Source organism: Podarcis bocagei (assembly GCF_964188305.1).
Source record: "Podarcis bocagei genome assembly, chromosome: 7".
Lineage (NCBI taxonomy): Eukaryota > Metazoa > Chordata > Lepidosauria > Squamata > Lacertidae > Podarcis > Podarcis bocagei.
In genome coordinates, this window is record NC_138132.1 from 49,183,889 (window position 1) to 49,207,607 (window position 23,719).

At 43.0% G+C, this 23,719-nt stretch overlaps 1 protein-coding gene across 2 annotated transcripts; it reads right to left on the reverse strand.

Annotated features, from left to right (window-relative positions):
- Positions 1–1,656: 1,656 nt before the first annotated feature.
- Positions 1,657–23,688, reverse strand: CTCF (CCCTC-binding factor). Of its 2 annotated transcripts, none has more exons than XM_081202406.1 (11): positions 23,559–23,688; positions 11,801–12,590; positions 11,042–11,212; positions 9,327–9,460; positions 8,663–8,783; positions 7,955–8,104; positions 6,800–6,960; positions 6,353–6,535; positions 5,708–5,843; positions 4,504–4,668; positions 1,657–3,355 (listed from the first exon to the last, which is right to left on the reverse strand). In XM_081202406.1, the coding sequence occupies exons 2-11, from the start codon at positions 12,579–12,581 to the stop codon at positions 3,174–3,176; spliced, it is 2,184 nt and encodes a 727-aa protein (XP_081058532.1). In that variant the 5' UTR covers positions 12,582–12,590; positions 23,559–23,688; the 3' UTR covers positions 1,657–3,173. The 2 variants fall into 2 exon arrangements, with proteins under 2 accessions (XP_081058532.1, XP_081058531.1); XM_081202405.1 differs by having other exon boundaries at positions 11,801–12,593; positions 23,559–23,685.
- Positions 23,689–23,719: the final 31 nt, after the last annotated feature.

Consider the following 23,719-nt stretch of genomic DNA (forward strand, 5'->3'; position numbering starts at 1 on the left):
GCTAAATGGAGCCCTCCTGGTTGAATGGCCTTTGAATACTGAATACCTGGGAATCAAAACTGCAAGAGCCCTTCATATCCTTATGAACTTCCCAGTAGCATGTTTTATTTCTAAATTTAAAATATTTCTATTCCAACTTCTATTATACAGTCCAAGGCAGCTAACCCAGGGGCTATAAAATAGAATAAAACCAACAACCAATGGTTGTCTATTATGGGAAATGGGATATTAGGCTAGTATGCTCCAGCAAAATTTTATGTTCCTAAACTGAACACAAGACTATGCCACCCATTTTTGAAGTTTCTAGGAAGCTAAAACAGGTTTATCAAGCCCTACATCATAGTGTGAGTGTGTGTGCCACAAGTTAAAGGTAAAGGGACCCCTGACCATTAGGTCCAGTCGTGGCCGATTCTGGGGTTGCGGCGCTCATCTCGCTTTATTGGCCAAGGGAGCTGGCGTACAGCTTCCGGGTCATGTGGCCAGCATGACTAAGCCGCTTCTGGCGAACCAGAGCAGCGCACGGAAACACCGTTTACCTTCCTACCGGAGTGGTACCTATTTATCTACTCACACTTTGATGTCCTTTCGAACTGCTAGGTTGGCAGGAGGAGGGATCGAGCAATGGGAGCTCACCCCGTCACAGGGATTCAAACCGCCGACCTTCTGATCGGCAAGTCCTAGGCTCTGTGGTTTAACCCACAACGCCACCCACATCCCATTTGTGTACCCTTGTGCAAGAGAAAAATGTTACATGTACCCACTACGAGATAAGACTGGCTGTCCACAGCACATCTTTCTTTGCCATGTTAATAGCTATTCATGAAAAGTACTACCTAGAACCTCAGCCCTTGATAAGCTGATTTTCTATGTGCTGGAGCCTACACTTTTTTAGAACAGATGTATTAAAAATGCACTTATCTTCAATTGGTACAATCCAGAAAGTGCTGTTAGTAGTATAGCTCAGCTCTGATATTGGCCGTCACCATATTGTCACATTTCTGAGAATGCATGAGAAGCACTTCAGCAACTGGGAAAAGCACTCTGGAAACGCCAAAGTCCAGTATAACAGCTATGCTGTTTATTACTTCTGCTTCAGCTATATCCTGCCATTCCATAAAGCTTTTTCACTACTTCCCCACCCCTTTGTTCTTTGGCAGTGCACAGCCTCCTCCAATCCCCATTGCGGAAAGCAATATTCCTCCTGCCATAGCAAACTGGGAGCCAGTGTGCCATCCCCCCGCCCCTTGAGGAGAGAGTCAGCAGGCCAAGTTTGGTTGAAAATAAGTCTTACATTTGATATTGTAATGGAAGAGAAGAACTCAGAATCTTGTGCATGGATTCCAATTTGCAAGTACATTTTAAGCATCTTTTGTAGAAGTGATGTGCATGGCCCATTAATACAATGCATGAAAAAGCCAAAGGTGCCATTAACTGTGTGCTGTGTGATTAAAATGCATATGTAGTAAATAATAGTTATGATATATGGGAAAGCCCATTCTTCTTTAATGGGAAAATCTCCCCACTGAATGCAAACAGCTCAAAAAGGCAACATGTATTCACTTCCCCCTTCACTTAAAAGTGATTATAAACTTGTCTCCATCCTATTTTTCACACAACTTCTTGAGGCTCCAAGGAGGCAGAAAGCATGCACACAGGTTCATCATTATTATTTATTAGCTGTACAGCAGTATATTCTCCTTCCCAGAGTCCAAACCCCATTATGTATTTTTATAACATTTTATCTCATGTTGGTTTCCTAAAATAATGAAAAATATCACACAGTACAGCTAAGTACAAAAATGCATCAACCTAGAATCAGATAGCTAACCTGATAGCTCTCTTAAAAGCGATACATAGAAGAAAATTCTTTTTGAAATCAGCAAGACTGAGGCTCTATAAAAAGCTTACGTAGTTTTAACATGTGATGGTTCATATACAGGCATCATTTTGTATTTTCACATTATTCTTCTTTTTAATTAAAAACCCCAAATCTTTTAATTAATGACCTAGTATGATTTCTTGCCCTAGGTTTCAAGGGCTGGGAAGCCCTATACAAATTAACACCTTGGCTTTCAACACAGAATTCATAAACACAAAAAAGTGAGCAAAGAAAATTGAGTTGTGAAAACCTGAAACTCAAAAGGGAGTTTAAGTGACACGTTTCAAGACCAAGTCTATATATTTAGAAACGGAAATGGGGTGTGTAGTTCTATCATTACACTTGGCTAGCACTCTTCCACTAATTTGATAGGTTCCAATATTTAATTCGGGACCAATTCCTGCATAATTCATTTTTGTAAGAGTTTTAAAACAGGGGTGGGGAACTTGCAGTCCTCCAAATGCTGTCTGACTCCAACTCCCATCAGTGCCAGAGACAATGGTCAGCGATGAGGGGAACCGTAATCGAGCAACATCTAGAGGGCACCATGTTAGCTACCACTGGTTTAAAATAACAGGGTTCTCTTCTTTAAACTGCATCCCCCCACAGACCTCTTAATTAAATGGAAAAAAAGATTAAAATGTAAAAAAAAGTTATTTACAAGCTTGATCATTACAGAGATGCCCTGCAGAAAGCAAAGCATCTGGGAGGAAAGACACCAGCTGGAGCATGCCAAACCTACATTGCTGACGCAGAGCCAGTCAGTGGAAGGGTGGAGTTGGTGGGTGGGTGAGGGGGGAAAGCAAAAACTAAAATGCAATAAAAGTTTTACAACCCTCCTGAGTTCTGCATTTACATTTAAAAACCTCTATAGAGCAAAATGAGGCCAGAGGGCTTCAAGGAACGCGAAAGCAGATCCAGAGCAGTTAGTGTGGGCTCGAGTCCGGGCTTCCATGTTTTCCACGTTACGTGCAAAGGCTGTCCGTGGCCTGTCACTACAATGCAGTCCAGAGTTAACTGGATCCAGCGACCTGCAGGAGACCCCTGGGGACTCAAAAATATCCCCACGTTCCATGATCCGGTTATAGGCTAACATTAAACAGAGAGAGTTCTAGGCAAATCACTTTCTAACATCATTTGAAGTTTTGTTTCCCGAGTTGTTTGGTAAAATGGTCTAAAAATGATGCATTTCCCAAAGCCAAAAATAAGGTAAAAAGGAAAATGAAAATAAAAGGGATCGAGCCGCTTCAAAAGAGCCCAGGCCAGTTCAGTCAAGAGCATAACTCTTCCTCCATCACCGGTCCATCATGCTAAGAATCATCTCTGGGGTGAGGTCTCCATTGGGTGCTTCCACCGCAGCTGGCTGAGCTCCTGCTGTAGCTGCTACAGTCTCTGCTTCAGGCTCCTTCTTGACTTCCACTATAATGTTTTCAATTGCACCAGTGTTCTGGTCTTCCACCTGAATGATTGCTGTTGCTATCAAATAAGAACGGGGTAAAAGTCAGACTCTCTTTGGGATACCACTTCACAGTATCTCAACACAATAACCATAGCTAAGGCTGTGTATATGCTGCGATTCTCTGGCAGTGCAGTGTGTGGCGGAGAATTGTACAAACTCATAGCTGGACAACAGTGACTAACTAAGGCCTCTCTAATTTTAACAATTCCAAGAGTGATGGCAAAATTGGTCTCTGATCAATGTGGCTTCAAATTGGTATGTTTTTGATGGCTGCAGGGAGAGGGAAAATGTGTGTCAGGCTGAGCATGAACATACAGCTGAGTCTTGCCCATGGAATGCCATCACAGGAAATGTACTCTGACATGTATTACTCACACATCTTTAAGTTGCATTTGGAGAGAAAGAATATTTTTTTTTTTTAGGCTGACTGCCTAAGGTTATAAAAATTCACAGTCATCATAGAAAGCTGACTTTTATCAAATCAGGCCATTGGTCCTTCTGACCCAGTCAGATGGGGCAAGGTATTAAATTATTTAATTATTATTATTACACTTACTGGCAGGGGCTGTCTAGGGTTTTGGAGCGGGGATTCATTCCCCAGCCCTACTTGGAGATGTCAGCAACTGAACTGGGATCATCTGCATGCAAGGAATGTGCTGTTCACTGAGTTACGGTGTTTTTTCCTGTGGCTGCACAAGCTTCTGAGAAGAGGTTTTCATTACCTCCTGAGATGGAATGTACGGCATCTTGGTTTCATAAATGTTTCTGTTCCAACCCCCGATTTCTGAAATTTCTAGAAATCTGAACAAGAGTTCAGCCATTAACAATACCAAGATGCTCATAAATATCCAATTCAGGGAGACTGACCAATTAGATTTGGTCATGCTTAGTTGAGCAGAGTGTTAAGAACTAGTCATCCTGACCCTACATGTGCAAATGCTTCACCAAGAATCTAGTATTTTGTGCGAATTCCCAAGACATTTGTGTAATCTGCCCCTCACAAGTTTCTAGACCTGAAAATATGTTAAGTGATGATATCCGATTTCCCACTGATTGCCAGTCATATTTGTCTCTATTATAATGCACCTTGCAAAAGCTTGCAACCCCCCCCCCCAAAAAAAAACCCTATGCACAATCTTCCTTTTTTCCATGGCCCAGGACTTACGCTGGGGCTGTTTTGGTTGATTGGCTTTGCCTGGCGGCCTTCCTCTTCGCTTCTTAGCCGGTGGTGGTGCTGGAACCACAGGTTCCACTTCCGGTTCAGCCTCTATTTCAACCGCCGTCTCCTCTTCTTCTTCATTATCATCCAATTCTGGCTCTGCATTTTCCTCTTCAATATTGAAAAAAAGGAAATTAAATCAGGGCATCTAACAATGAAAACAACAAAATGGGAACAGCTAATATGCTCCCCATAGGCAGTATTGCCATTTCAGGTTTTAATCAGGAATGAATGAAATGTAGAACTTTGAAGATGTCAGTACACCTCTCCACAATGAAATGGGAGGGGAGGATTTTTGACTGTACATGTGTGCTGGGGGTGGGGTGGAAGCAAGAAATTTCTTTTTATTAGCTATTCAGAATGCTCTTCAGTGGAATGAAGAAGCAGAATTTTGTTTTGTTTAATGACTTCCCTATTAACTTTATCCTGTCCTCCCCTTAAAATCTAAAATCTGCTTCAAAAGATTCCTAGTGCCTTTTGTCCATGTGTCTTCTCACTTCCACTCACTGAGCTGTCCTGTGACCACTATGAGCAAGTGTACAGATGCGTACACACTTTGGGTCTTCTGTATATTTATCTTGCAAAGAAGTGCCTTCCCCACTGAACTGCATATTAGAAATGACTCCCCTGCTTTGCACTTGGAGGCACCTTCCAGCATCCCCCACCTTGACTTGGAACAGAACGGCATTGCAAGGGGTTGGACTAGATGACACTTGGGTCCCTTCCAACTCTACAATTCTATGATCCTATATAGGCTGTACGTAAAACAGGTGATGAGCCAGCTCAAAGGGAGGGAAAAATATCACCTCTACTGCCCTTTCTTGGCAGCTTAACACTAACATACTCATTCACACCCAAGATTTAGACCTGTTGTGGTGTGCCAGGTGGTAGGCAAAACAAATTTGGAAGCCAAAAGCTTGGATGTTGCCATTATTATTATTTATTACATGTTTATACCGCGCTATACTCTATAGCTGCAAGAAAAATTGCAGCTAGTAGTGCTTAAGTGACCATTGGCAAGTTATTTGTTATGAGCGGCATGCAAGGCTTGGAAACTATAGAGCTGAATGAGAATATAATGCAGAGACTTGAGCATATAAGCAAGGTGAGGATGTCACAGCTGATTCAGAGATAAGCTTACAGTTCTTACCACTATCAGAGGAGTCCTCTTTCTTAGAGCGCATCTTTCTCTTTCGCCCACGTTTCCCCTTCTTGGGCTCCCCTCCATTTTCTCCTTCGACTCCATCAGGGCCTGTGCAGTTATCTGCATGTCTGGCCATGGTGTTCTGATTAGAAAAAGCCAGGTGAATGTTAAGACGTTGGCTGTATCGAATTAGAGCACTTGAATCCAAGCATCACACACACACACCCTGATTTATCCCCCAAACGAAAAAAATGATCTTATTTGCCAAAACTGGGGCTGAGCCCCAACATCAGAGGTAAGCTGCGATGATGAGCCAAATTTTAATTGGTACACTTTACTTCTCCCAATAATCCCACCCAAAGAGAACATACAGACCAGCAATCGTATGCTTGACATAACTCCAAAGAGAGAACAGGAATCAGCAAGTGTATTTCGGTTTTGCAGCCCCTCCCATTACAAGTTACCATTTTGAAAAGGATACAAACCAAGCAAAATGCCGTATGGGGATGGCTTTTTCTGTTTGACCTCACCAAGGCAGTTAGCAATATAGCACATCAAGGAAGCTGGAAGATCTATTAGTGCTCAACTTATTCTGTCAGGCACCAGTCTTACGCCCTGCTTCATGCGGCAACCTTGCCCCCAATCACTTACACGGCGTGTGAATGTTTTGCCACACTTGGAGCAAACGAAGGCAGCCGGAACAAAGTTTGGATCGTGGTAGCGTTTGAAGTGCATGTCAAGCAGTTGCTTCTGGCGGAAGGTCTTATCGCAATGGCTACAGGCGTAAGGCTTCTCTCCAGTGTGGGTTCGCTTGTGCATAATCATGTGCCGTTCCTATAAGGAACCAAGAACCACGTCAGCAGGGGTGGGGGATAACTCTAGGGCAGGAGTAGGCAACCTGGTGCCCTCCAAATGTTCTTGGACCACAACTCCGATCAGCTGCAAACATGCTGATGCGAGTTGTAATTCAACATCTGGTGGGCACTGTGTCAGTCTACATTATCCCACTTTATTATTTTGCATCCTCCCCCACCTGATCTGTGTGCCTCAACCGACCAGGGTGAGAACCACATTCTTAAATATTTACATATTCTTCACCTGTCGACATGCATAGTCACACTGGTCACACTTGAAACGCTTCTCGTTCTTGTGAGATTTCTGATGCTGGATGAGTGCATACCGCTCATGGAATACAGCATCACAGTAACGACACTTCTTGCCCTGCTCAATGTAGGAATGCTGCTTCCGCAAATGGACACCTGGTAAAGAGAAACAGGCCACATAAAGTGCTCTGCTTTTACTGCATAGCCTGTGGAATACATCGAGGTGCTCATGCTTACTCCCTAGAGATTACAGTGGTGCCTCGCAAGACGAAATTAATTCGTTCCGCGAGTTTTTTCGTCTAGCGAATTTTTCGTCTTGCGAAACACGGTGTCGGAAAAGTTTTGGAAAAGCTTCAAAAATCACCAAAGTCTTCAAAAACCTCAAAAAAGGCTACCACACCGCGTTCTATGAGTTGCTCCTCGAAGTCAAGTCGCAACTGTATTAACGGTGTTAAGAAAAAGGAAACAAACTTGCAAGACGTTTTCGTCTTGCGAAGCAAGCCCATAGGGAAATTTGTCTTGCGAAGCAGCTCAAAAACCGCAAAACCCTTTCGTCGAGCGAGTTTTTCGTCTTGCGGGGCACCACTGTATATTAATGTTCAGCTGAATGGGCAAATTCCTGCCCTAAGATAAATATTTTAGCCCACATTGTCTAAGACTCCATGTCCTCTGTATTTGTTTTTCTGAATAGCATTGCTACTTTGTTTGAGCCTTCAAGGTACGGTGGGATTAAAAATATAAATCTGTTATTGTACACATGGAATTTTAGAGTTCTGGAATCTGATATTTGCTAGGCTTATTATAGTCTAAGCTCCCACTTTAGCAAGTAGTTATGTGGCCCTCAGAACCAAATAGAAAGAAAATCAGTCCCACAAAGACAAAAAAACTGCATTTATACACTGTATTACTTCTGAGGAGCTGTATTACTTCTGAGGAGCAAAAAACAGCTTATATGTGATTTTCAGGCAATCTCTCAACAAGGCAACTTTTGCAGGGCCAGACCTGCATAGCTTTAGCAGCCTTCAGCCTGTTTTCTAGACTATCAAACTAATATTAGTTGACCAACCAACTAGCCTTTCCTCTGAGAAGTATGATCACCACCTCTTTTACTAGAATCTGGTACCTCAACCTCAAGCCTCATGGCACTCACCCAAGTCACTCTTCCGTGCAATAACAGTGTCACAATGAGGGCAATGAAACTTGGCCACATTCTCTGTGTGCTTCTGCAGGATGTGCATCTTCATAGTCCCACTCTGGGTGAAGCGAGCGTGGCAAATGTAACACTCGTAGGGCTTCTCACCTTTCAGAAGAGAGGAGCAGTTAGCAAGAGAGGCTCATTTGCGGGCAGTAAACTATCAAAGGACCTGAGGGGTGGGCTTGGAGAGGCAGCATCCCCTCAATCAAAGTCAAATTATGGGGCAAAGAATGCAAAGAAGAGAGATCTCTCAAATGTTGCATGGCAGATACAATGATATGTGGTTGAGTGCCAATATCTCCTTCTCTCCCAATTACAAAATATCCATCGCTCTTTGAAGCTGCTGTCAGGGAACTTCAAGTTTAGTGTTCAGTTAGAGGTTATTACACTTCCCTAACAGTTTGCAAAAAAGCAAGTACTGTACAAATTTTTAAAAAAGTCTGTAAGGAATCTCACTTCTTGAAATGCTGACCCAAGCAGTGACAATGGTCATAGCAGCCTTTAAGAAAAGCCACTAGAATATTAAGTCAGACACCCCCTGCCCCATCCCACTGTTTCTGAGATTATGTAAAAATTGCACACAGGTTTTACATGCCAAAGGAGCAGCGTGCACAGAACTTCCAGTGTGTGCTGGCCTCTGTGCCACCTCTGCAAAATATGTACCAGAATGGGTCCTCATGTGCCTCTTCAGTTTGTAAGTGTCCCTGCTGGCGTAGCTGCACAAGCTGCACTGGAATGGCCGCTCTCCAGTGTGAGAGCGAATGTGGCGTTTCAACTTGCTCACCTGTAAGTTAAGAATACCAAGATGGGATTTGTACCATAAGAAGAAAGGGCTTTGCATTCACTGTCTTTTCACAAAAGAATCAGTGCTATTTTTACCTTTTGCATTTCTTGAATTGTAAGATGAGACATACAGAAAACAGAATGGCTATGGGGCTAAAAGCTTTCTGGGAGCCAAACAGTTGCTTATGGCCTGCCAATGTCATTTTTGATATTTCCACTCTGGGCAACAGACCTCCCCTACAAAACCAGTAACTGCATTTTTTTTTTTGGGGGGGGGTAGTTCCAGGGGCACCTGGCTATACATGTTTTTGCATTTACATGTGGACGCCCATAACAGAACCCTTGCATAAGATGCAAGTTACCTATTTAGGCACAATAAATATGTGGTCAAGAAACAAACAATATGACACAGGCTTTGTTAACTCCATATCCATTAAAGAAACCCAAAACCTCAAATGGGGGGGGGGGGCATGGAGACAGGATAATACTGGTAGTTAAGTGGGTATGGCCTACCTACAACTAGAAAACTGGATTCAAAACGTACCTCCACGCTGGCATAGTCACACATGGAACACTTGAATGGCTTCTCGTGGGTGTGTTTGTAGCGGCGATGCCGAACTAACTCGCCACTTGTCACAAAGGCCATGTCACAGTCAGGGCACTTGTGAGGACGAGTACCTGAGAGATCCCAGAGACAAATATATATAAATAAATATATATTAAAAAGGCTAAACAGATATTGGCTTCATCTGTAGGGAATAGGTTTGCCTTCTTAATTTAAAGGTGCATCAAAAATGGGCAAGAAAATCTCTATTTAAAAAGACTGATATTATTATTAAATACACTGTTGCTATCATGCTAAGGGTCCGAATGCTTGAAAAAGCTAAGTATGGTACATGTGGTTAAGTAAGACTTATTTTCTATAGCATCCCAACTAGAAAAAAACCCAAGCCCTACCACCCAATGACATGGTAAGGAATGTGACTGTTCCACAGAGAAGCAATTGATGCAAGGCATTTTTATTTCAATTATGCTTCTGCTTTATTGGAAGTTATGTTTTGGACTTTGTGGGGTGATCAAAATTATGCAGATTTGTGTTAACAGTAATGAAGCCAGTAATTCTCGGTGTTTCAAAAGGAAGTTTCCAGCCCTCATGGGCAAAAAAAGGAAACTTCACAGTAGGACAAGGACTGGTTGGGACATCTGAAATGCTGAGGTGTCCACATTGAAAAAGAATCCAGTCTGCCGCTTCAGTGTCAAATTCTTCCCCCATTCCTATGAGCCTCAGCCTCTCTTCTGCAACCCCAAGCCTAGTGTTCAGTTAAGACACATTAGGATTCACTATAAAAATCCATTCAGGTCTTTTTGCATATACTGGTATGAGTTCTGGCTAACAAAGTTCTACTCAGAGTATACCAAATGAAATTAAAGGATGTAATTCAGTCACATCTTTTAATTTCAATGGGTATTCTCCAAGCAGAACTAACATTAAATACAGCCCTGTTTGCTTATTCAGTAGATTTAATCATGACACTTGCCTCTCATATCACAGAATCTAAAATTACTGGTAGACCAATATTAGCACAAGGATGGCTTGAGTCTGTAGCTCCCACAAACCAAGAGGCAGGTGCCAGAAAAAAATGCTTATGGGTTGGCAGCATCCCCTAAACCACAGATGGGAAACTTGCCTGATGCACACCCATTCTTCCATCACATTAGAAACATTCTTCCTTGTTTTTCTTGGCTTTTTACAGTCTTTCCCCTCTTTTTATATGCAGTGTCAGAAAAGCTGGAAGGGGCAGCATTTTATCTGATAAATATAAAACTTTTAAAAAACATTTTTCCTGGTCGTATGGCTCGGTGAAAGCCTGAGAACAAATTGCTAGGTTTCTGGCATCTGCAGTGTGTGCTTTTGTTTGTATAGTCAGAAAGGAATTGCTTTCATTAGGTTTTTAAAACATTGGATATATTGGCCTGTTGTACTTAAAAATAATAATTCACTGCATACTTATTCATGCATCATCCTTTTACACCCAACAGCACTTACTCCTGAATAGACTTGCCTAAGTTTAGGGACTCTAGCATGAGGCAGTCACTGTGAAAATTTAAGCACGGTACTGTAATTCTCATTCTGGATCAATTAATCCAGAACCCTTGTGTCTGACTCCATCCATCACTGGCATGCAGCCTCCGATACACTAACCCTGAGGGAATGTGGCCCCCAAAAGAAACAGAGGTCACCCTTTCCCTTTAAAGTACCTGTGTGAGTGTTGAGGTGATTTCTCAGCAATGTGACTGTCCGGAAAGCTCTGCCACAAAGATGGCACTTGTGCGGCCTCTCATCTGTGTGGCTTTTCATGTGACGGTCCAGGTTTGAACGGCGTGGGCAAGTGTAACTACACAGTTCGCACTGGAATGTCTTCTTCACTCCTGTCCAGAAAGCAAGGCTCTTTAGCAGTCTTAAAATAGCAACCCTTTTATATGCATAAATGACCTGGAGCACCACAGAGGCAAATCCAGTTCAAAGTCCCCACTTTGAGGCAGGATCCTCCTCATGTTTTTCTTCCACCCCACTTCCAATTTCAAGGCACCTATCCAAAGGGGACAAAGTATACCACATCAGATTAAATCAGGGGATAGCATTAATAAAACCAATAGAAGTAGATCAAACAAATTAATTAAGGAGGCAACTCCTGATCTGAGGTAACACTGATCTGAGGGAAAACTAGATAATTCACATCCTGAAATCCACCCATCACCCCTGTATTTAAATCTTCATGGAAGGAAACACCAGATTCTTTAAAAAAGTGGGGACAAAAACCCTTTCTTGATCTCAAAAGGCCACAATGAGGTATCAAAGACAGTCAAGGCTCCTATCAAAACATATCTGGGTTTCAAGGTTGGCAAGGCTCTTTGCTCTAAGATGATGATGTATTCAGGAAGAGAGCAGTAATTCCTATCCAGAACAGATACTGAAGATGCCCCCCTACTGCTCCCCAAATCCAATGTCCCATGTACCTTTCTTTTTAATTTTTGTTGGCTTTGGGGGCTTCATGTTGCCCACCACCTTCTCCGCATTGACCTCTGACAACAAGCCCTCCTGTTGCTCCTCTTCAAAGTCATATACAGACACGTCCACATCTTTTCCCTCCTCAGTATAACGAAGTTTGCTTTTTTTGGTTTTCTTTGTCTTTTTGGCTGGGGGCTGATAGTCTGGGTCTTTCTGCCAATTAGGATCCTCCTGGGGCTGAAGTTCAGCTTGCTCCAGCGTCTCCACCTCACCATTTGCACCAACTTTTACCACCTGGAAGCCTTCCGGCAAAGGGAGGGTGTGGCAGATCATAGGCTCCCCTTCCTGGAGGCCTCCTTTGGAGACCTCATTTTCGTAGGCCCCCTGAAGTTCTTCCACAGAAGTGGTAGCAACAGGTACAGACACTGGGACAGGCACCTGGACAAGTTGGAGCTCGCCCAGGTTTATAGGCTGCTCTTCCATATTCACAACTTGTAGGGTTATTATTTGCGTGTCGTCCACAGTAGCCTCAGCTTCCTGTTGCACAGTGCCTTCCATGACCTCCGTCTTCATCTGAAGCAGCGTTGGATCAAGCTGCTCCATCATGACCATCTGGACACCAGCATTGACTTCCTGTACCACTTCAGCCCCATCTGCCTGGTTGGGTGGCATTGGGCAAGCATCCTCCTCCTGCCCACCTTCCCGGCGCCTTTGATAGGTTTTCCTTTCTTTGCCTTTAATGAAAGTTTCAGACTCTTCGCCAATAGCTTCAACTGCCTCCCCTTCCATGTCACCTTCCTGCTGGAAAACAGAGGGAGAGACAAAAGCTACACTTAAGCAGTTGTTTCAGCAGCTTGCAAGAAATGGGGGGACAGAGTCTTACACCTTAAGAAATCTGATCAGACATGAATGAAACATTGCATTTGCTGAAAAAAGAAATGCTCAGAACAAAGACCCCTGCTCACAAATATTATGGATACAACTCCTTACACACTCTTGATATAGGTCTGTAATGTGAAAAAAGAGAAAGAATTTTAATTCTAACTCAGGATTTGGGGGACAAGATCAGGCTACAAGGATACATGCATTTTACACTTCTTTCCTCCTCCTGCATCCCATGAGTCAAATACAGTATTTTTGAGCTAATGCACAGCTGCTTCTGAATTTTTTGTCCCTCCCAAAAAGTGTCAAAAAGATTGAGTCTCTGGGGACACCATGAAATCCCTCCACCATTACTTTCAGCAGTAGCCATTAGTCAAAAGTGAAAGGAAAAGGCAAGTTGCTCTGGCTGCTCTTGGAAATAAATGGTCTAGGTGTGATGTGATGTACCAAAATGGGACAGACGAGGCAGCAACCCCAAAATAAGATGTCAGAAAAGCACAACCTCCAAATACTTTGTTTTGGATCAGCCAGCTTTTGCAACCATACCCTTCTTTACTGTGCTTATGTTGCTTTTCCCCAAGCAGGAAAAATCAACTAAGTGGAAGGGAAACTGGAACATGTTCAGAATGTTGCGTGGATACACACCTAAAACTGAGTGCCTGGGACACTGCCAATACAAAGTAAATGGCTGCTGTGGAGGTGTCAATAGTTCACAGGAAGAGAACAGCAAAAAGGCTGACAACGTGGGCCAAAACAAAGAAGAGCCCACACAAATGTTGGTGGTTCAGTGCCACTGCAAAAGCAAACAGAAGACAGATGACATGTGAGGAAAGGCCCATCTGAGATCTGTTAAAATAAAAGCAGAATTTAAAAATCTTTAGCTTATTCTAACCCCAGAGGATTGGAGTACCTAAGAACATTGCATGTTCTTTCTTTAAAAAGAGAGCGAAAGAAAAGTCTTTATCTGAAGTGGAATTTGGAAGTCAATGTTTAGAGTTATTTTTTAATAAGACTACAGTAATCCTGCAAATAAATCTACGTACAGCATTCACTCATCTACCCACACTAGTAATTTGCTGCATAATGCTAACATTAAAATTAAAGGAATGAACCAACCTCTTCCATTAAAAAAGCACAACTCTGGTGGTGCCATGAAAAAATCCCAGAGTTGAGCACTTGAAATTAATCCAGATGCAGACTTTAGGGATTAAATTACACCCGTGTACTTTTTGTTACAGAATTAACACAGGATTGTCCTTCCGGGACATTTTTGTCTGCATGGTAGTACACAGTGCTCCCCAAGTTCAACGTGTCACCAGCGTGTTTTCTTTCTGTATACAAAAGGTGTACAGAAAGTACCTGGGACAACCACAAATTGTACTGATTTGCTAATGGGGTGCTTTATTGTCCCACTGGTAGTACAGTAATGTATTGGGATGAAAATGTTGCATGTTTTTTTCAAACCAAATGATCCAGGGAAGCAAACTTCTAGCAACACTTTGTTTCATTTTAGGCCATTCCAGTTCCCCACAATATATTGGAATGTATTGGAATAGAAAACCACACCTAAAACACTTACTATTGCTACTACATTTCTATCCCTCCATGGAGCTCAAGGTTGTATATATGACTCTTCTCTCCATTTTATCCTGCACAGCAGGTGAGGCTAAAAAAATCCTATGTTGATTAGCTTGGAGAGAAAACAACTGCATTCACTAAAAGGCAAGTAAGTATCTTCTGGAAGCAGAGTAAAAACCTGCTATTTTGAACCACTATTTAGTAGCTGGTGTTGAAGAAGGGATTATGACTTAACTTCTGTTTTGCTTTAAATATGTTAACTTGCTTAGGTGTTTAGCTCACATGCAAGGCATCACTATCCTGCACAGGATTACAATAGGCCCTGGGATCTATTCCATCTCTTTGAAAGTAACAAAAGTGAGGTTGATATAGAATGACGATTGTCCTGATGAGTATACAAGGTATAAGGAATGTGTTCTACCTTCTTCACACTTAACCTTTGGAAAACACTGCTCTTGTCCATGCACTTCACATTTCCTCCAACATAATAGATACTTTGAGAGACCCATGTGATTGTTGATGTGGAACAGCAGCACCCAACATTTTGCAAAAATAATTTCAGCATCAGTATAACTAAGAAATGGAAAATTGACAAAGCAATGCAAAACAAATTGACATGCAATGAATCCCACTGGTTTTAAGTTAGTTTCCTGTTTTCTGCCAGCAGCTGTCTGAGTATCTCAGTATTACATCCGCCTGCATGACAGTTAACAGTGAGATTCAACGCATGCGCTTAATGAGCTCTCCTGTCTCCCTGCCCAGAAGCTGACCACATGATTTGCAGTGTGGGTGGGTTGCTTTGCTTGTCAACACTGAGACAGCCTCACATCTCTTGCCTAAACTTCCCCACAAAATAAATCATTCCATATCCTAGCAGGCCAGCTAATGTGTCTGCATAGGAGGAAAGAGGGGGGAAATCCAGAAATTAAAAGATCAGAAAAAAGAGAATATTTGGTTAGCTTGATGCTCTAAAAGTCACCTCTATAGGATTAAGTTTTGAGACAACCCAATGACTCACTTTCTGGTCAACTACATCAGGCCTGTTGCGCGCGCGCACCCCCTCCCTTTTAAAACAAAAGGAATAGTAGCATTGATGGAAAGGCCACAACATACTGTTCTTCAACAAGCACCACAGCATTTAATTCGAGCATCAGTAAGTGGAAGCATGTGCAATTTGGGCTTCTACGGTTGTGAGGCTTTATAGGAGAACCAGCCCACTTAGAATTTGCATAAAGGCATATTGCCACTTTAGTGTAGTAATTACATTTATGAACCATAAAATAGCTTTTACCCTTTTTATCCAAAATTAGTGAATTATTATGCATCTTTCTAAATGTTCTTCCTTTCCTTACCCTCCGACTTGTCTGTCTTAATAATTTTTGCATAGCACTTAGCACAATTTTAAGCACTTAAAAAAAAATGCCATCAACCGTTTTGGAGACATTCTGAAACATTTTTCTGTTTTCACAACCATGGCAGAAGAGAAAAGTCTGAAGGCCTGCAGTGCGTGCTGTCAGTTTTAAATTTGCCTCTGTGAATTTTAGAGTTCATTTGGATTGGCTCACCTTGCGCACCTGCAGCAGAAGCCCATGTTTCCAGCCTTGGCCATTGCAGAACACACCTACTCAAGTTCTGCTCTGGATCTCCGATTAATATTTACAGTGGAGTCACGGCAAGTTGCTAAGAATTTAAACCTGTAAGGTTTAACTGTCTTTTACAACTTGAAAAGTTGGGTTGGAACACTGAACCAATTAACAGGTTAGATTAATTGATTAAAAACTATTTGAATAACTAAACTGGTACTTCCTATTTTTAAAAGTCTGGATATTCTCCCCCCCCCCCCAAAGATTGCTGTTTTTAAAGCACTTATATACTGCTTTCAGGTTGGTTGGTTTTTAAAGCAATAGTGGTATATAAATTTTATGAAAAACATTATTATAAATTATAAAATAACAGGTGACAAGAAGCACTATCTTGAAATAATATTAATATTTCAAGTAGTCCACCTGCCACTCTCGGCGGCTTCCAACAAAATAAAGGAACACATTAAAAGCTTCCTGAAACAGGGCTGCCTTCAGACGCCTGAAATATGAGGAATTGGCTCTACTAAAATATGCCTGCAAAAATATAGGGCATGATATTTTGAAAAGTGTAGCATTTTTCTTCAGAGCTGTTGTTCTAACTAGTATACAGATGTTAAAAAACCACACACACCAATCTTAACATTTAAGGAACTTGACAGCTTCAATTAAAAAAAAAAAAACCCTCAATGGGACAGTTGCATCACGGTGGGGGGAGTTCAAACAAGGCTCCGGATCCACAGAATACACTCAAGTTCCTGGTGCTACACAATGGTCCAGAAAGCTAAGACAGTACCACCTTTTGGAGGAAGCAATTTAATCAAAATGCAATTGCGATCACTCCTATCTATTGACTACAACATAACTGGCATCCAAATCTGCCTCAACCTGTATTTTCCTTAACATGGTAAAGAAAGAAAATGCTACTTGCTTACGTAGTTTCTATGCCTGAACAGCCATGTTCAAGGGAAAGTTTTGTATGTTACCCTGCTGTTTTAAAATTATGTTATCATGCATGACATTAAGTGGTTAACCTAAAGGTTCACAACAAACATGTTTTTGCTCCACTACACGTAGATTATTATAAACAAGCAAACAAAGAGGCAGACAATAACGAGACTTTACTAACAACTATAACAACAAAGGGAATGTTAGATAGAGCATATTTTTACAAAAGCCGTTCCCTAAATACAAAAAAAAACACAAATAAAACTCAGGTTATAGTTACCCCAAAAATGTTCATACTGTTTTTTACTAAAAGCAGCACCCTCTGTCTTGAGCTAAATTTCCAACATTTATTTCCAAGTAGCTAGTATTAAAAAGGGAAATATTCCGCATCAATGGAAGATACTTCTCCAAAAAGTTCTTTTACCTTTTTAAAAGATTCAACTTGAACACAATGATTCACTATTGTACAATAGCCACCTAAGTGGTTTTAAGTAAAGTTAGCCAAATTCATGGAAACACCTATCATGAAAGCTAAGTCAAATCATCTTATTCAGGGGCGGTATATCTCTAAACACCAATTGCTACAGGGGAGAGCTGTTGCCTTGAATCCTGTTTTCAGGCTTCAATTTTAGTTGAAAACTTTTGTAAATAAGATGCTGGACTAGATAGACAATTAGTTGGATCCAGGAAGGCTTACAAGTTAAGCATCGCAAAGGTGAATAAGGCATTTTTTGACCTTTGCTAGGTTAAATGCTGATTTTAAGGATTCTGCCAAGGCTATTTTAGAAATGCTTATGAGTAACTCATTTCACTCCAGAGACAGCTTCAGAAAAACCTGGGAGTCAGTTACTCAAACCCAAGAATTGAGTACCTAGAACATCTGTTCTCTTGGCTTTTGAAATGTACAATAATCTTTTAAAGGGCAGTAAATTTAGTTCACCAGGAAAAACAGTGCCTAACTAATAGCAGACATGCCCACTGAAGCTTACAAGATTCTCAACTAATTAAGAATTTATACATATTTTTTCTTAGTCACATGCTGCAGATATATTCAGAATTTCAGTCAATTTAGATCTGTGTCATATATCTTCATGTTATTCCACAGCTGTACATATGAACTCTCCCCGTTTTTCAATGATAAATGTATGAACATTTATGATCCTTACTCACACTAAGCTGGTGAGCACCTGTCATTTTGATAGTGCCATCAGAAGACTCAATGTTAAAAGAGGTTACTCTCACTTGTGCAGAGTTGTTGTTGTCTTAATGAAATATTCCAGTAAGTGACCAAGATCCCAAACTTGTATGAAAGCTTGCAAATGTGTATGCAAATGTGTGAGCTTTCAGTTGATGTTTAAGTCATTTTACACACATGTAAGAACTCAACATACTGTAGACCAGAGTTGGAAAATTTTTGAGTATACAGCATGTATATTTCCCAACTAGCCCTTGTTTAGCTCAGCTTGCAGTAAATTGTGCCCCAAAGTCTTATTCCAACTGATCAGGAATGTCAGAGAGCTCCTCTTCCATAAAAACCCTGCCCTAGAAGCTTTCACTAATGTAGTTTCTTTGCTTCAGAAGAAGCAGGGAGTACTGGAGTGCTTTCAAATAGCAGCTCTACCCAGCTATGCCTCCTCCAATCCCACATCCCCTCCTCCTCTATTTTAAAGAGAGTTTTGAAAAGGATCTTGCAGTAGCAGTCAACCATGGCCAAAGGCAAAACCAGTGTTTCTCTCTCACGATCTTTCTGTCAAGAGCTGGAGAATACATCAGGTGCCATTAGGAGCAACCCTTTTGATATGAATGCTCCTTCTTGACACTGGGGAATCAACAAGGTATCAAGGTGACCCACCATTGGGATTAATCAGAGAATATGCAGAAAAAAAATATTTTCCAACACTAGCTTATGAATCCATCTTCTGGGTTAAGTGGAGGGTGAGAGAGGGAAAAGATATCAATCCCTCAACACTTGCCTCTTCTAAACTGGACTCTTCTGGCTGATACCTTGTTTCACTTTCTAGCCAATGCAAATAAAATCCCTTTGGCTTCAGTGTACAAGATCGTCTGCTTGCAAGAAACCAACACAAAGATCTATGAACTCTGAACAAAATTGTTAAGTTCCAGGGAGCTTGAAAGCAACTGGAGGTTGCCCCAGACTCAATGATAGAGTACACACAGACACAGACACAGACACAGACACACACACACACACACAATAGGTATGGGGAATCTCTGGCCCTCCGGATGTTGCTGGACTACAACTCCCATCAGCCCCAACAAGCATGGCCAATGGCCAGGCATGGAAAAAATTGTAGTCCAGAAACATAACACTTTCCTTACCTAGCTTTCCTCCAGGAGCTCAGAAGCTGCAGATATGAATAAAAGCATAAAATGCTGTGCATGAGATGCTATTTAAGCCATTTGACAGCAAGCAATGGAGAAGGTCTATTTGGATAACACAGAGATAAATTTCCTCTTTCTTGTTAAGTAAGAAGTTTCCAAGACTGTACCCAGAGGGAAAGCTATTCCACCGCAGTGAGATTCAAAAAGGTTCCCTTGTTTATGTGGAGCCATTTTCACTGAAGTATGTCATCTCTAGTTAAGAGGAATCAGGTGGCAAGTGATGAGACAGAGCCCTGCCTGAGACCCTGAAGAACTGCTGCCAATCTGAGAAGACAACACTATGCTAATCTGACTTTATATAAGGCAACTTTCCATGTTCTTAACAACAAAGTCTATGCATGTCAGTTCAGAACTAAGTTCCACTGAGTTCAAAGCAGTTAACCCCCAGCTAAGTGGTTATAGGATTAAATCAACAGGGCTTGAAATTTATTTTACAAAGGTGGAGCAAACTCTAAAAATCCTGAGTGCTATACTACATGTTACAAAGGCCACCACATTTTGTAATTAAAGGTAAAGGTACCCCTGCCCGTACGGGCCAGTCTTGACAGACTCTAGGGTTGTGTGCCCATCTCACTCAAGAGGCCGCGGGCCAGCGCTGTCCGAAGACACTTCCGGGTCACGTGGCCAGCGTGACATCGCTGCTCTGGCGAACCAGAGCCGCACACGGAAACACCGTTTACCTTCCCGCTTTGTAAGCGGTCCCTATTTATCTACTTGCACCCGGGGGTGCTTTCGAACTGCTAGGTTGGCAGGCGCTGGGACCGAACGACGGGAGCGCACCCCGCCGCAGGGATTCGAACCGCCGACCTTTCGATCGGCAAGCCCTAGGTGCTGAGGCTTTTACCCACAGTGCCACCTGCAGCTATGCTAATAAAATAGGCTGGTTGAAGCTACTCCAGGGTTCTTATTTTACATATTTATCTGGGTCCAATATCACCTCTGAATGTACAAACTGGAAGTTACTTATATGTAATGGTACAGTAGGGAAAGTGAAATTTACAAAAATAAATGAATTCCACCAGGTACAAGAATTCACATTAAATGTAACCTTAAGTTTTGAAAATAAAGTCAGGTTCCCTAACTATGAAGCAGATTCCCAAACTGCTGCCCATTGGCTCAACCATTCAGAATACAGTGGTACCTCGGGTTAAGAACTTAATTCGTTCTGGAGGTCTGTTCTTAACCTAAAACTGTTCTTAACCTGAAGCACCACTTTAGCTAATGGGGCCTCCTGCTGCACGATTTCTGTTCTCATCCTGAAGCAAAGTTCTTAACCCGGGGTACTATTTCTGGGTTAGCGGAGTCTGTAACCTGAAGCATAAGTAACCTGAAGCGTATGTAACCCGAGGTACCACTGTATTTCATAAAACATAACAAGTTTTGACGGAAGTAGCAAGGGTACATTTAATCCTTAGCTGAGAATTCAACAACTGCAACATTAGAATCAACTGATACATTCAGATCTAAAACCAAGGTGAATGCCTCAATATGCCAGGAGATTTCTGGAAGTTTTACAGATATATGAGAGTTCAACACAGGTGGAGATAAAAAGATAAGTAGAAGCAGTTTGTTGGCATAGTGTAGATGGAAGTGGAGCATAACAACAGGCAAGTCTGAACTATAGCTCAGAAGACCAGGCTATTAGAGGAAGAATGTATCTGATACAGTACCGGGGGAAATTTGCTAAGATTTAATCATAAGAACATAAGAAGATGCTGCTGGATCAGACCAATGGCTCATCTAGTCCACCATCCTGTTCTCACAATGACTAACCAGATGCCTGTGGGGAACTTGCAAGTATGTAGGACATGAGTGCAACAGCGCTTTGCCTACCTGTAATTCCCAGGAACTGGTATACTACCTCTGACAGTGGAGGTAGAGCATAGCAATTATGGCTAGTAGTTGTTGATGATAGTCTTGACCTCCATGTATTTGTTTAATCCTTTTTTAAAGCCAACCAAGTTGGTGGCCATCACTTCCTCCTATGGGAGACAGCTCCATAGTTTAACTATGTGCTATGTGAATAAGTACTTTCTTTTATCTGTCCTGGAATCCCCAATGAAATAAATGGAACTACAGTGCACTCTTACATAGGCATGTCTTTCAGATGTCAGCGCAGCCTAGTCCCAACAAGTTAACTTTTGCTCAATAGAGTCTACTGCCGCCAGTATAAGCCAACTCTAACACCATCAGATTAGCATGAATATGTAAGAGTAGCCTTGATTAAGTTACTCCCTGCCTCTCAAATTCATTTGTTCCCTTGCACCACTTTGTACAGTATACTACTTGCCCAAAGCCTGCAAAAGAGTAAGTTAAGGAGCACACAAGGTCCACCTGTTTTCATGGTAGGAAAGTTTGAAAGTAAAATAAGAAACAGAATGTAACCCATAAAAGAGCTTACTGTGGTTATTTAGAGATGACTCATTTGCACTAGAAAGTGACAGACGAATGACAAATGGGCAAGACTTTAGAACTGTGTTTTAAAATATATGTGGGTGAGGGATACTAGTTTGGAATACACTTTTAGGTTTAAATGACTATTCAGACAATCACTACAATACTGGGAGCCCAAAAGAATATTTTTTTGGAAATCAAGCAGAATTCTAACTATTACAGCAAAACAGCAATGATGGCTACTGACAACATAGAAGCATTAGCTACATCAAGATGCTGCACCAACTATGGGCTAGCATAATATAATTATAGTAGCATGGGTCTATTATTTCACTTAAATCTCCCCTCATGGACCACCTCATTCTGTAAAGAACATGTAACTGTAACTAAATAGTCAGAATCAAAGCTGGTTAGCTATGACCAATACCCCTCCTCTCCCCATTTTAGAAGGCAGTTCACTAGTGTGATGCAATTATGACTTATCCGTCAAGATTACCCAGGATGGCTTGGGCAACTTGCTATCACTCACCCTAACCTACTTTGGAGAAATACATCTAACAGGCCCACCAATTTCACACTAGCAACCTCAAGCATGTTCTCAACTGCTCAGATTAAAGTGACAGCATATATTTAGAGCAATATATTTTAAAACAAGGCATATAAAGTAATATGCAAATTTCTGGTATATTCCTTTTGTGAAAGAGTTCTTTTCTTAAAATAAAACCGCAGGAGAACCTTCAGGAAGATATAGAGTCAAAGTAGTAATCGACTTCTCTTCTTCAGGGCTGTGAGATCCCCCTCCCCCAAACCTTCTTGGATTTACGGCATGAGGATGTATAAAGGAAGATCTCTACAACCTCCCGAATTGCGTGGCCCAATTTTCTGGCAGTTTTAGAGGGCTTTCCCTTGAAGTATTACTCCCCCCCCCCTTTAAGAATAGTATCTGCACAAAGATAATCGGGATTAGGTGGTAGCGTCGAGGCCAAAGTCATGACTGGGGGTATGAGTGAGATCGTGATGTCTTCCCCCCCATCCTTGACACCATCCTAACTTTACGAAAGGACCTTCCCCGGTAAAGGTGAAAAGGGGAGCCCCGCGTGAGCTCCCTCCCGGTTCCAGGCCGGGCGGGCGAGCTCGGGCGTCCCCGCCTGGCGCTCTCCCGCGCTGCATGGCGCTGCAGCTCAGCCTGCCTTGCAAGAGGGAGCTCGAGTCCCGATCTTGAGCTCGCAGCGCCTCTCACTCCGCAGCGCGCACAGCGAGGCGGCGGCCGGCGGGAGCAGGCGGGCAGGGACGGGCAGCGCGGACACGCAGGACCATCGGGGGAAAAGGACGCGGACGGAGCAGGCCGGGGACGGTCAGCTGGGACGGGACGAGGACGTCCGGGCATGGGGAGGAGGGAGAGAAAAGCAGAAGCGTAGACGGGCGGGAATCGACGCGGGGCGGAGGCGACCGGGCGGAACGAGAAGCGAGCCAGAAGAGGCGGGAGGTGGCAGGATTAGGCCGCAGGTTAATGGGGGCGGCTCGGGAGGAGCTGGGAAACGGGGGGGGGGGGAGGAAACCCAATCGACTCGGCCAGGATCAAGGCGGGCGGGTGGGTGTTTTGAATATAGGTTTTTGGCGGGGACAGGAACGCCCGGGGTTAGTCGTTTCCATAATGGCGGACGAGTTAAATAAAAAGCGAGTCACTCCAGCAGGCCGTGGTTGGCGGTGGCGGAGAGGGTGAGGCGGCGGCGGGTTGGGCAAGGCCGAGCTAAGCAGCCGCGCCTCTGTCTATTTATCCAGGCCCGGCCTGGTTCCGGCAGAGGCGCTGCACTGGGAGGCCGATGGGCGGCAGTACCAGGCCGGCATCAGGGCGATGGGGACGGTAGAGGGAGACAAAGCCCCGCTCCCCATCGGCGGCGCCGCGGCGGGTCCCAGCCCGAGCCCCATCGTGACACCTAGAGGCCGGAGAAAGCGACTGCAAACCCCCCGCGCTGCTTACCTGTCCCGGAGGCGCCTCCGGGCCGCCCCTGCTGCCCCGGGCCCCGCCCCGCTCGGGCCCTGCGGAGCTCCTACTGCCGCTGCCCCGCCGCTAGCGGCCGCCGCCAGCGCCCAGCACCAGCTCGCGGTTTAATCGTTCCACAGTCGCCTCGGACACAAAAT

What these genes read in the sequence shown, in the direction of transcription:
- CTCF (XM_081202406.1), bottom strand. Translation starts at nt 12,581, where the DNA reads ATGGAAGGGGAGGCAGTTGAAGCTATTGGCGAAGAGTCTGAAACTTTC. An exon ending in TGCACGGAAGAGTGACTTGG is followed by an intron (nt 6,961 to 7,954) that starts GTGAGTGCCATG and finishes TCTCTTTACCAG; the next exon opens with GTGTCCATTTGCGGAAGCAG. An exon ending in GCAAAACATTCACACGCCGT is followed by an intron (nt 5,844 to 6,352) that starts GTAAGTGATTGG and finishes TTTTCTAATCAG; the next exon opens with AACACCATGGCCAGACATGC.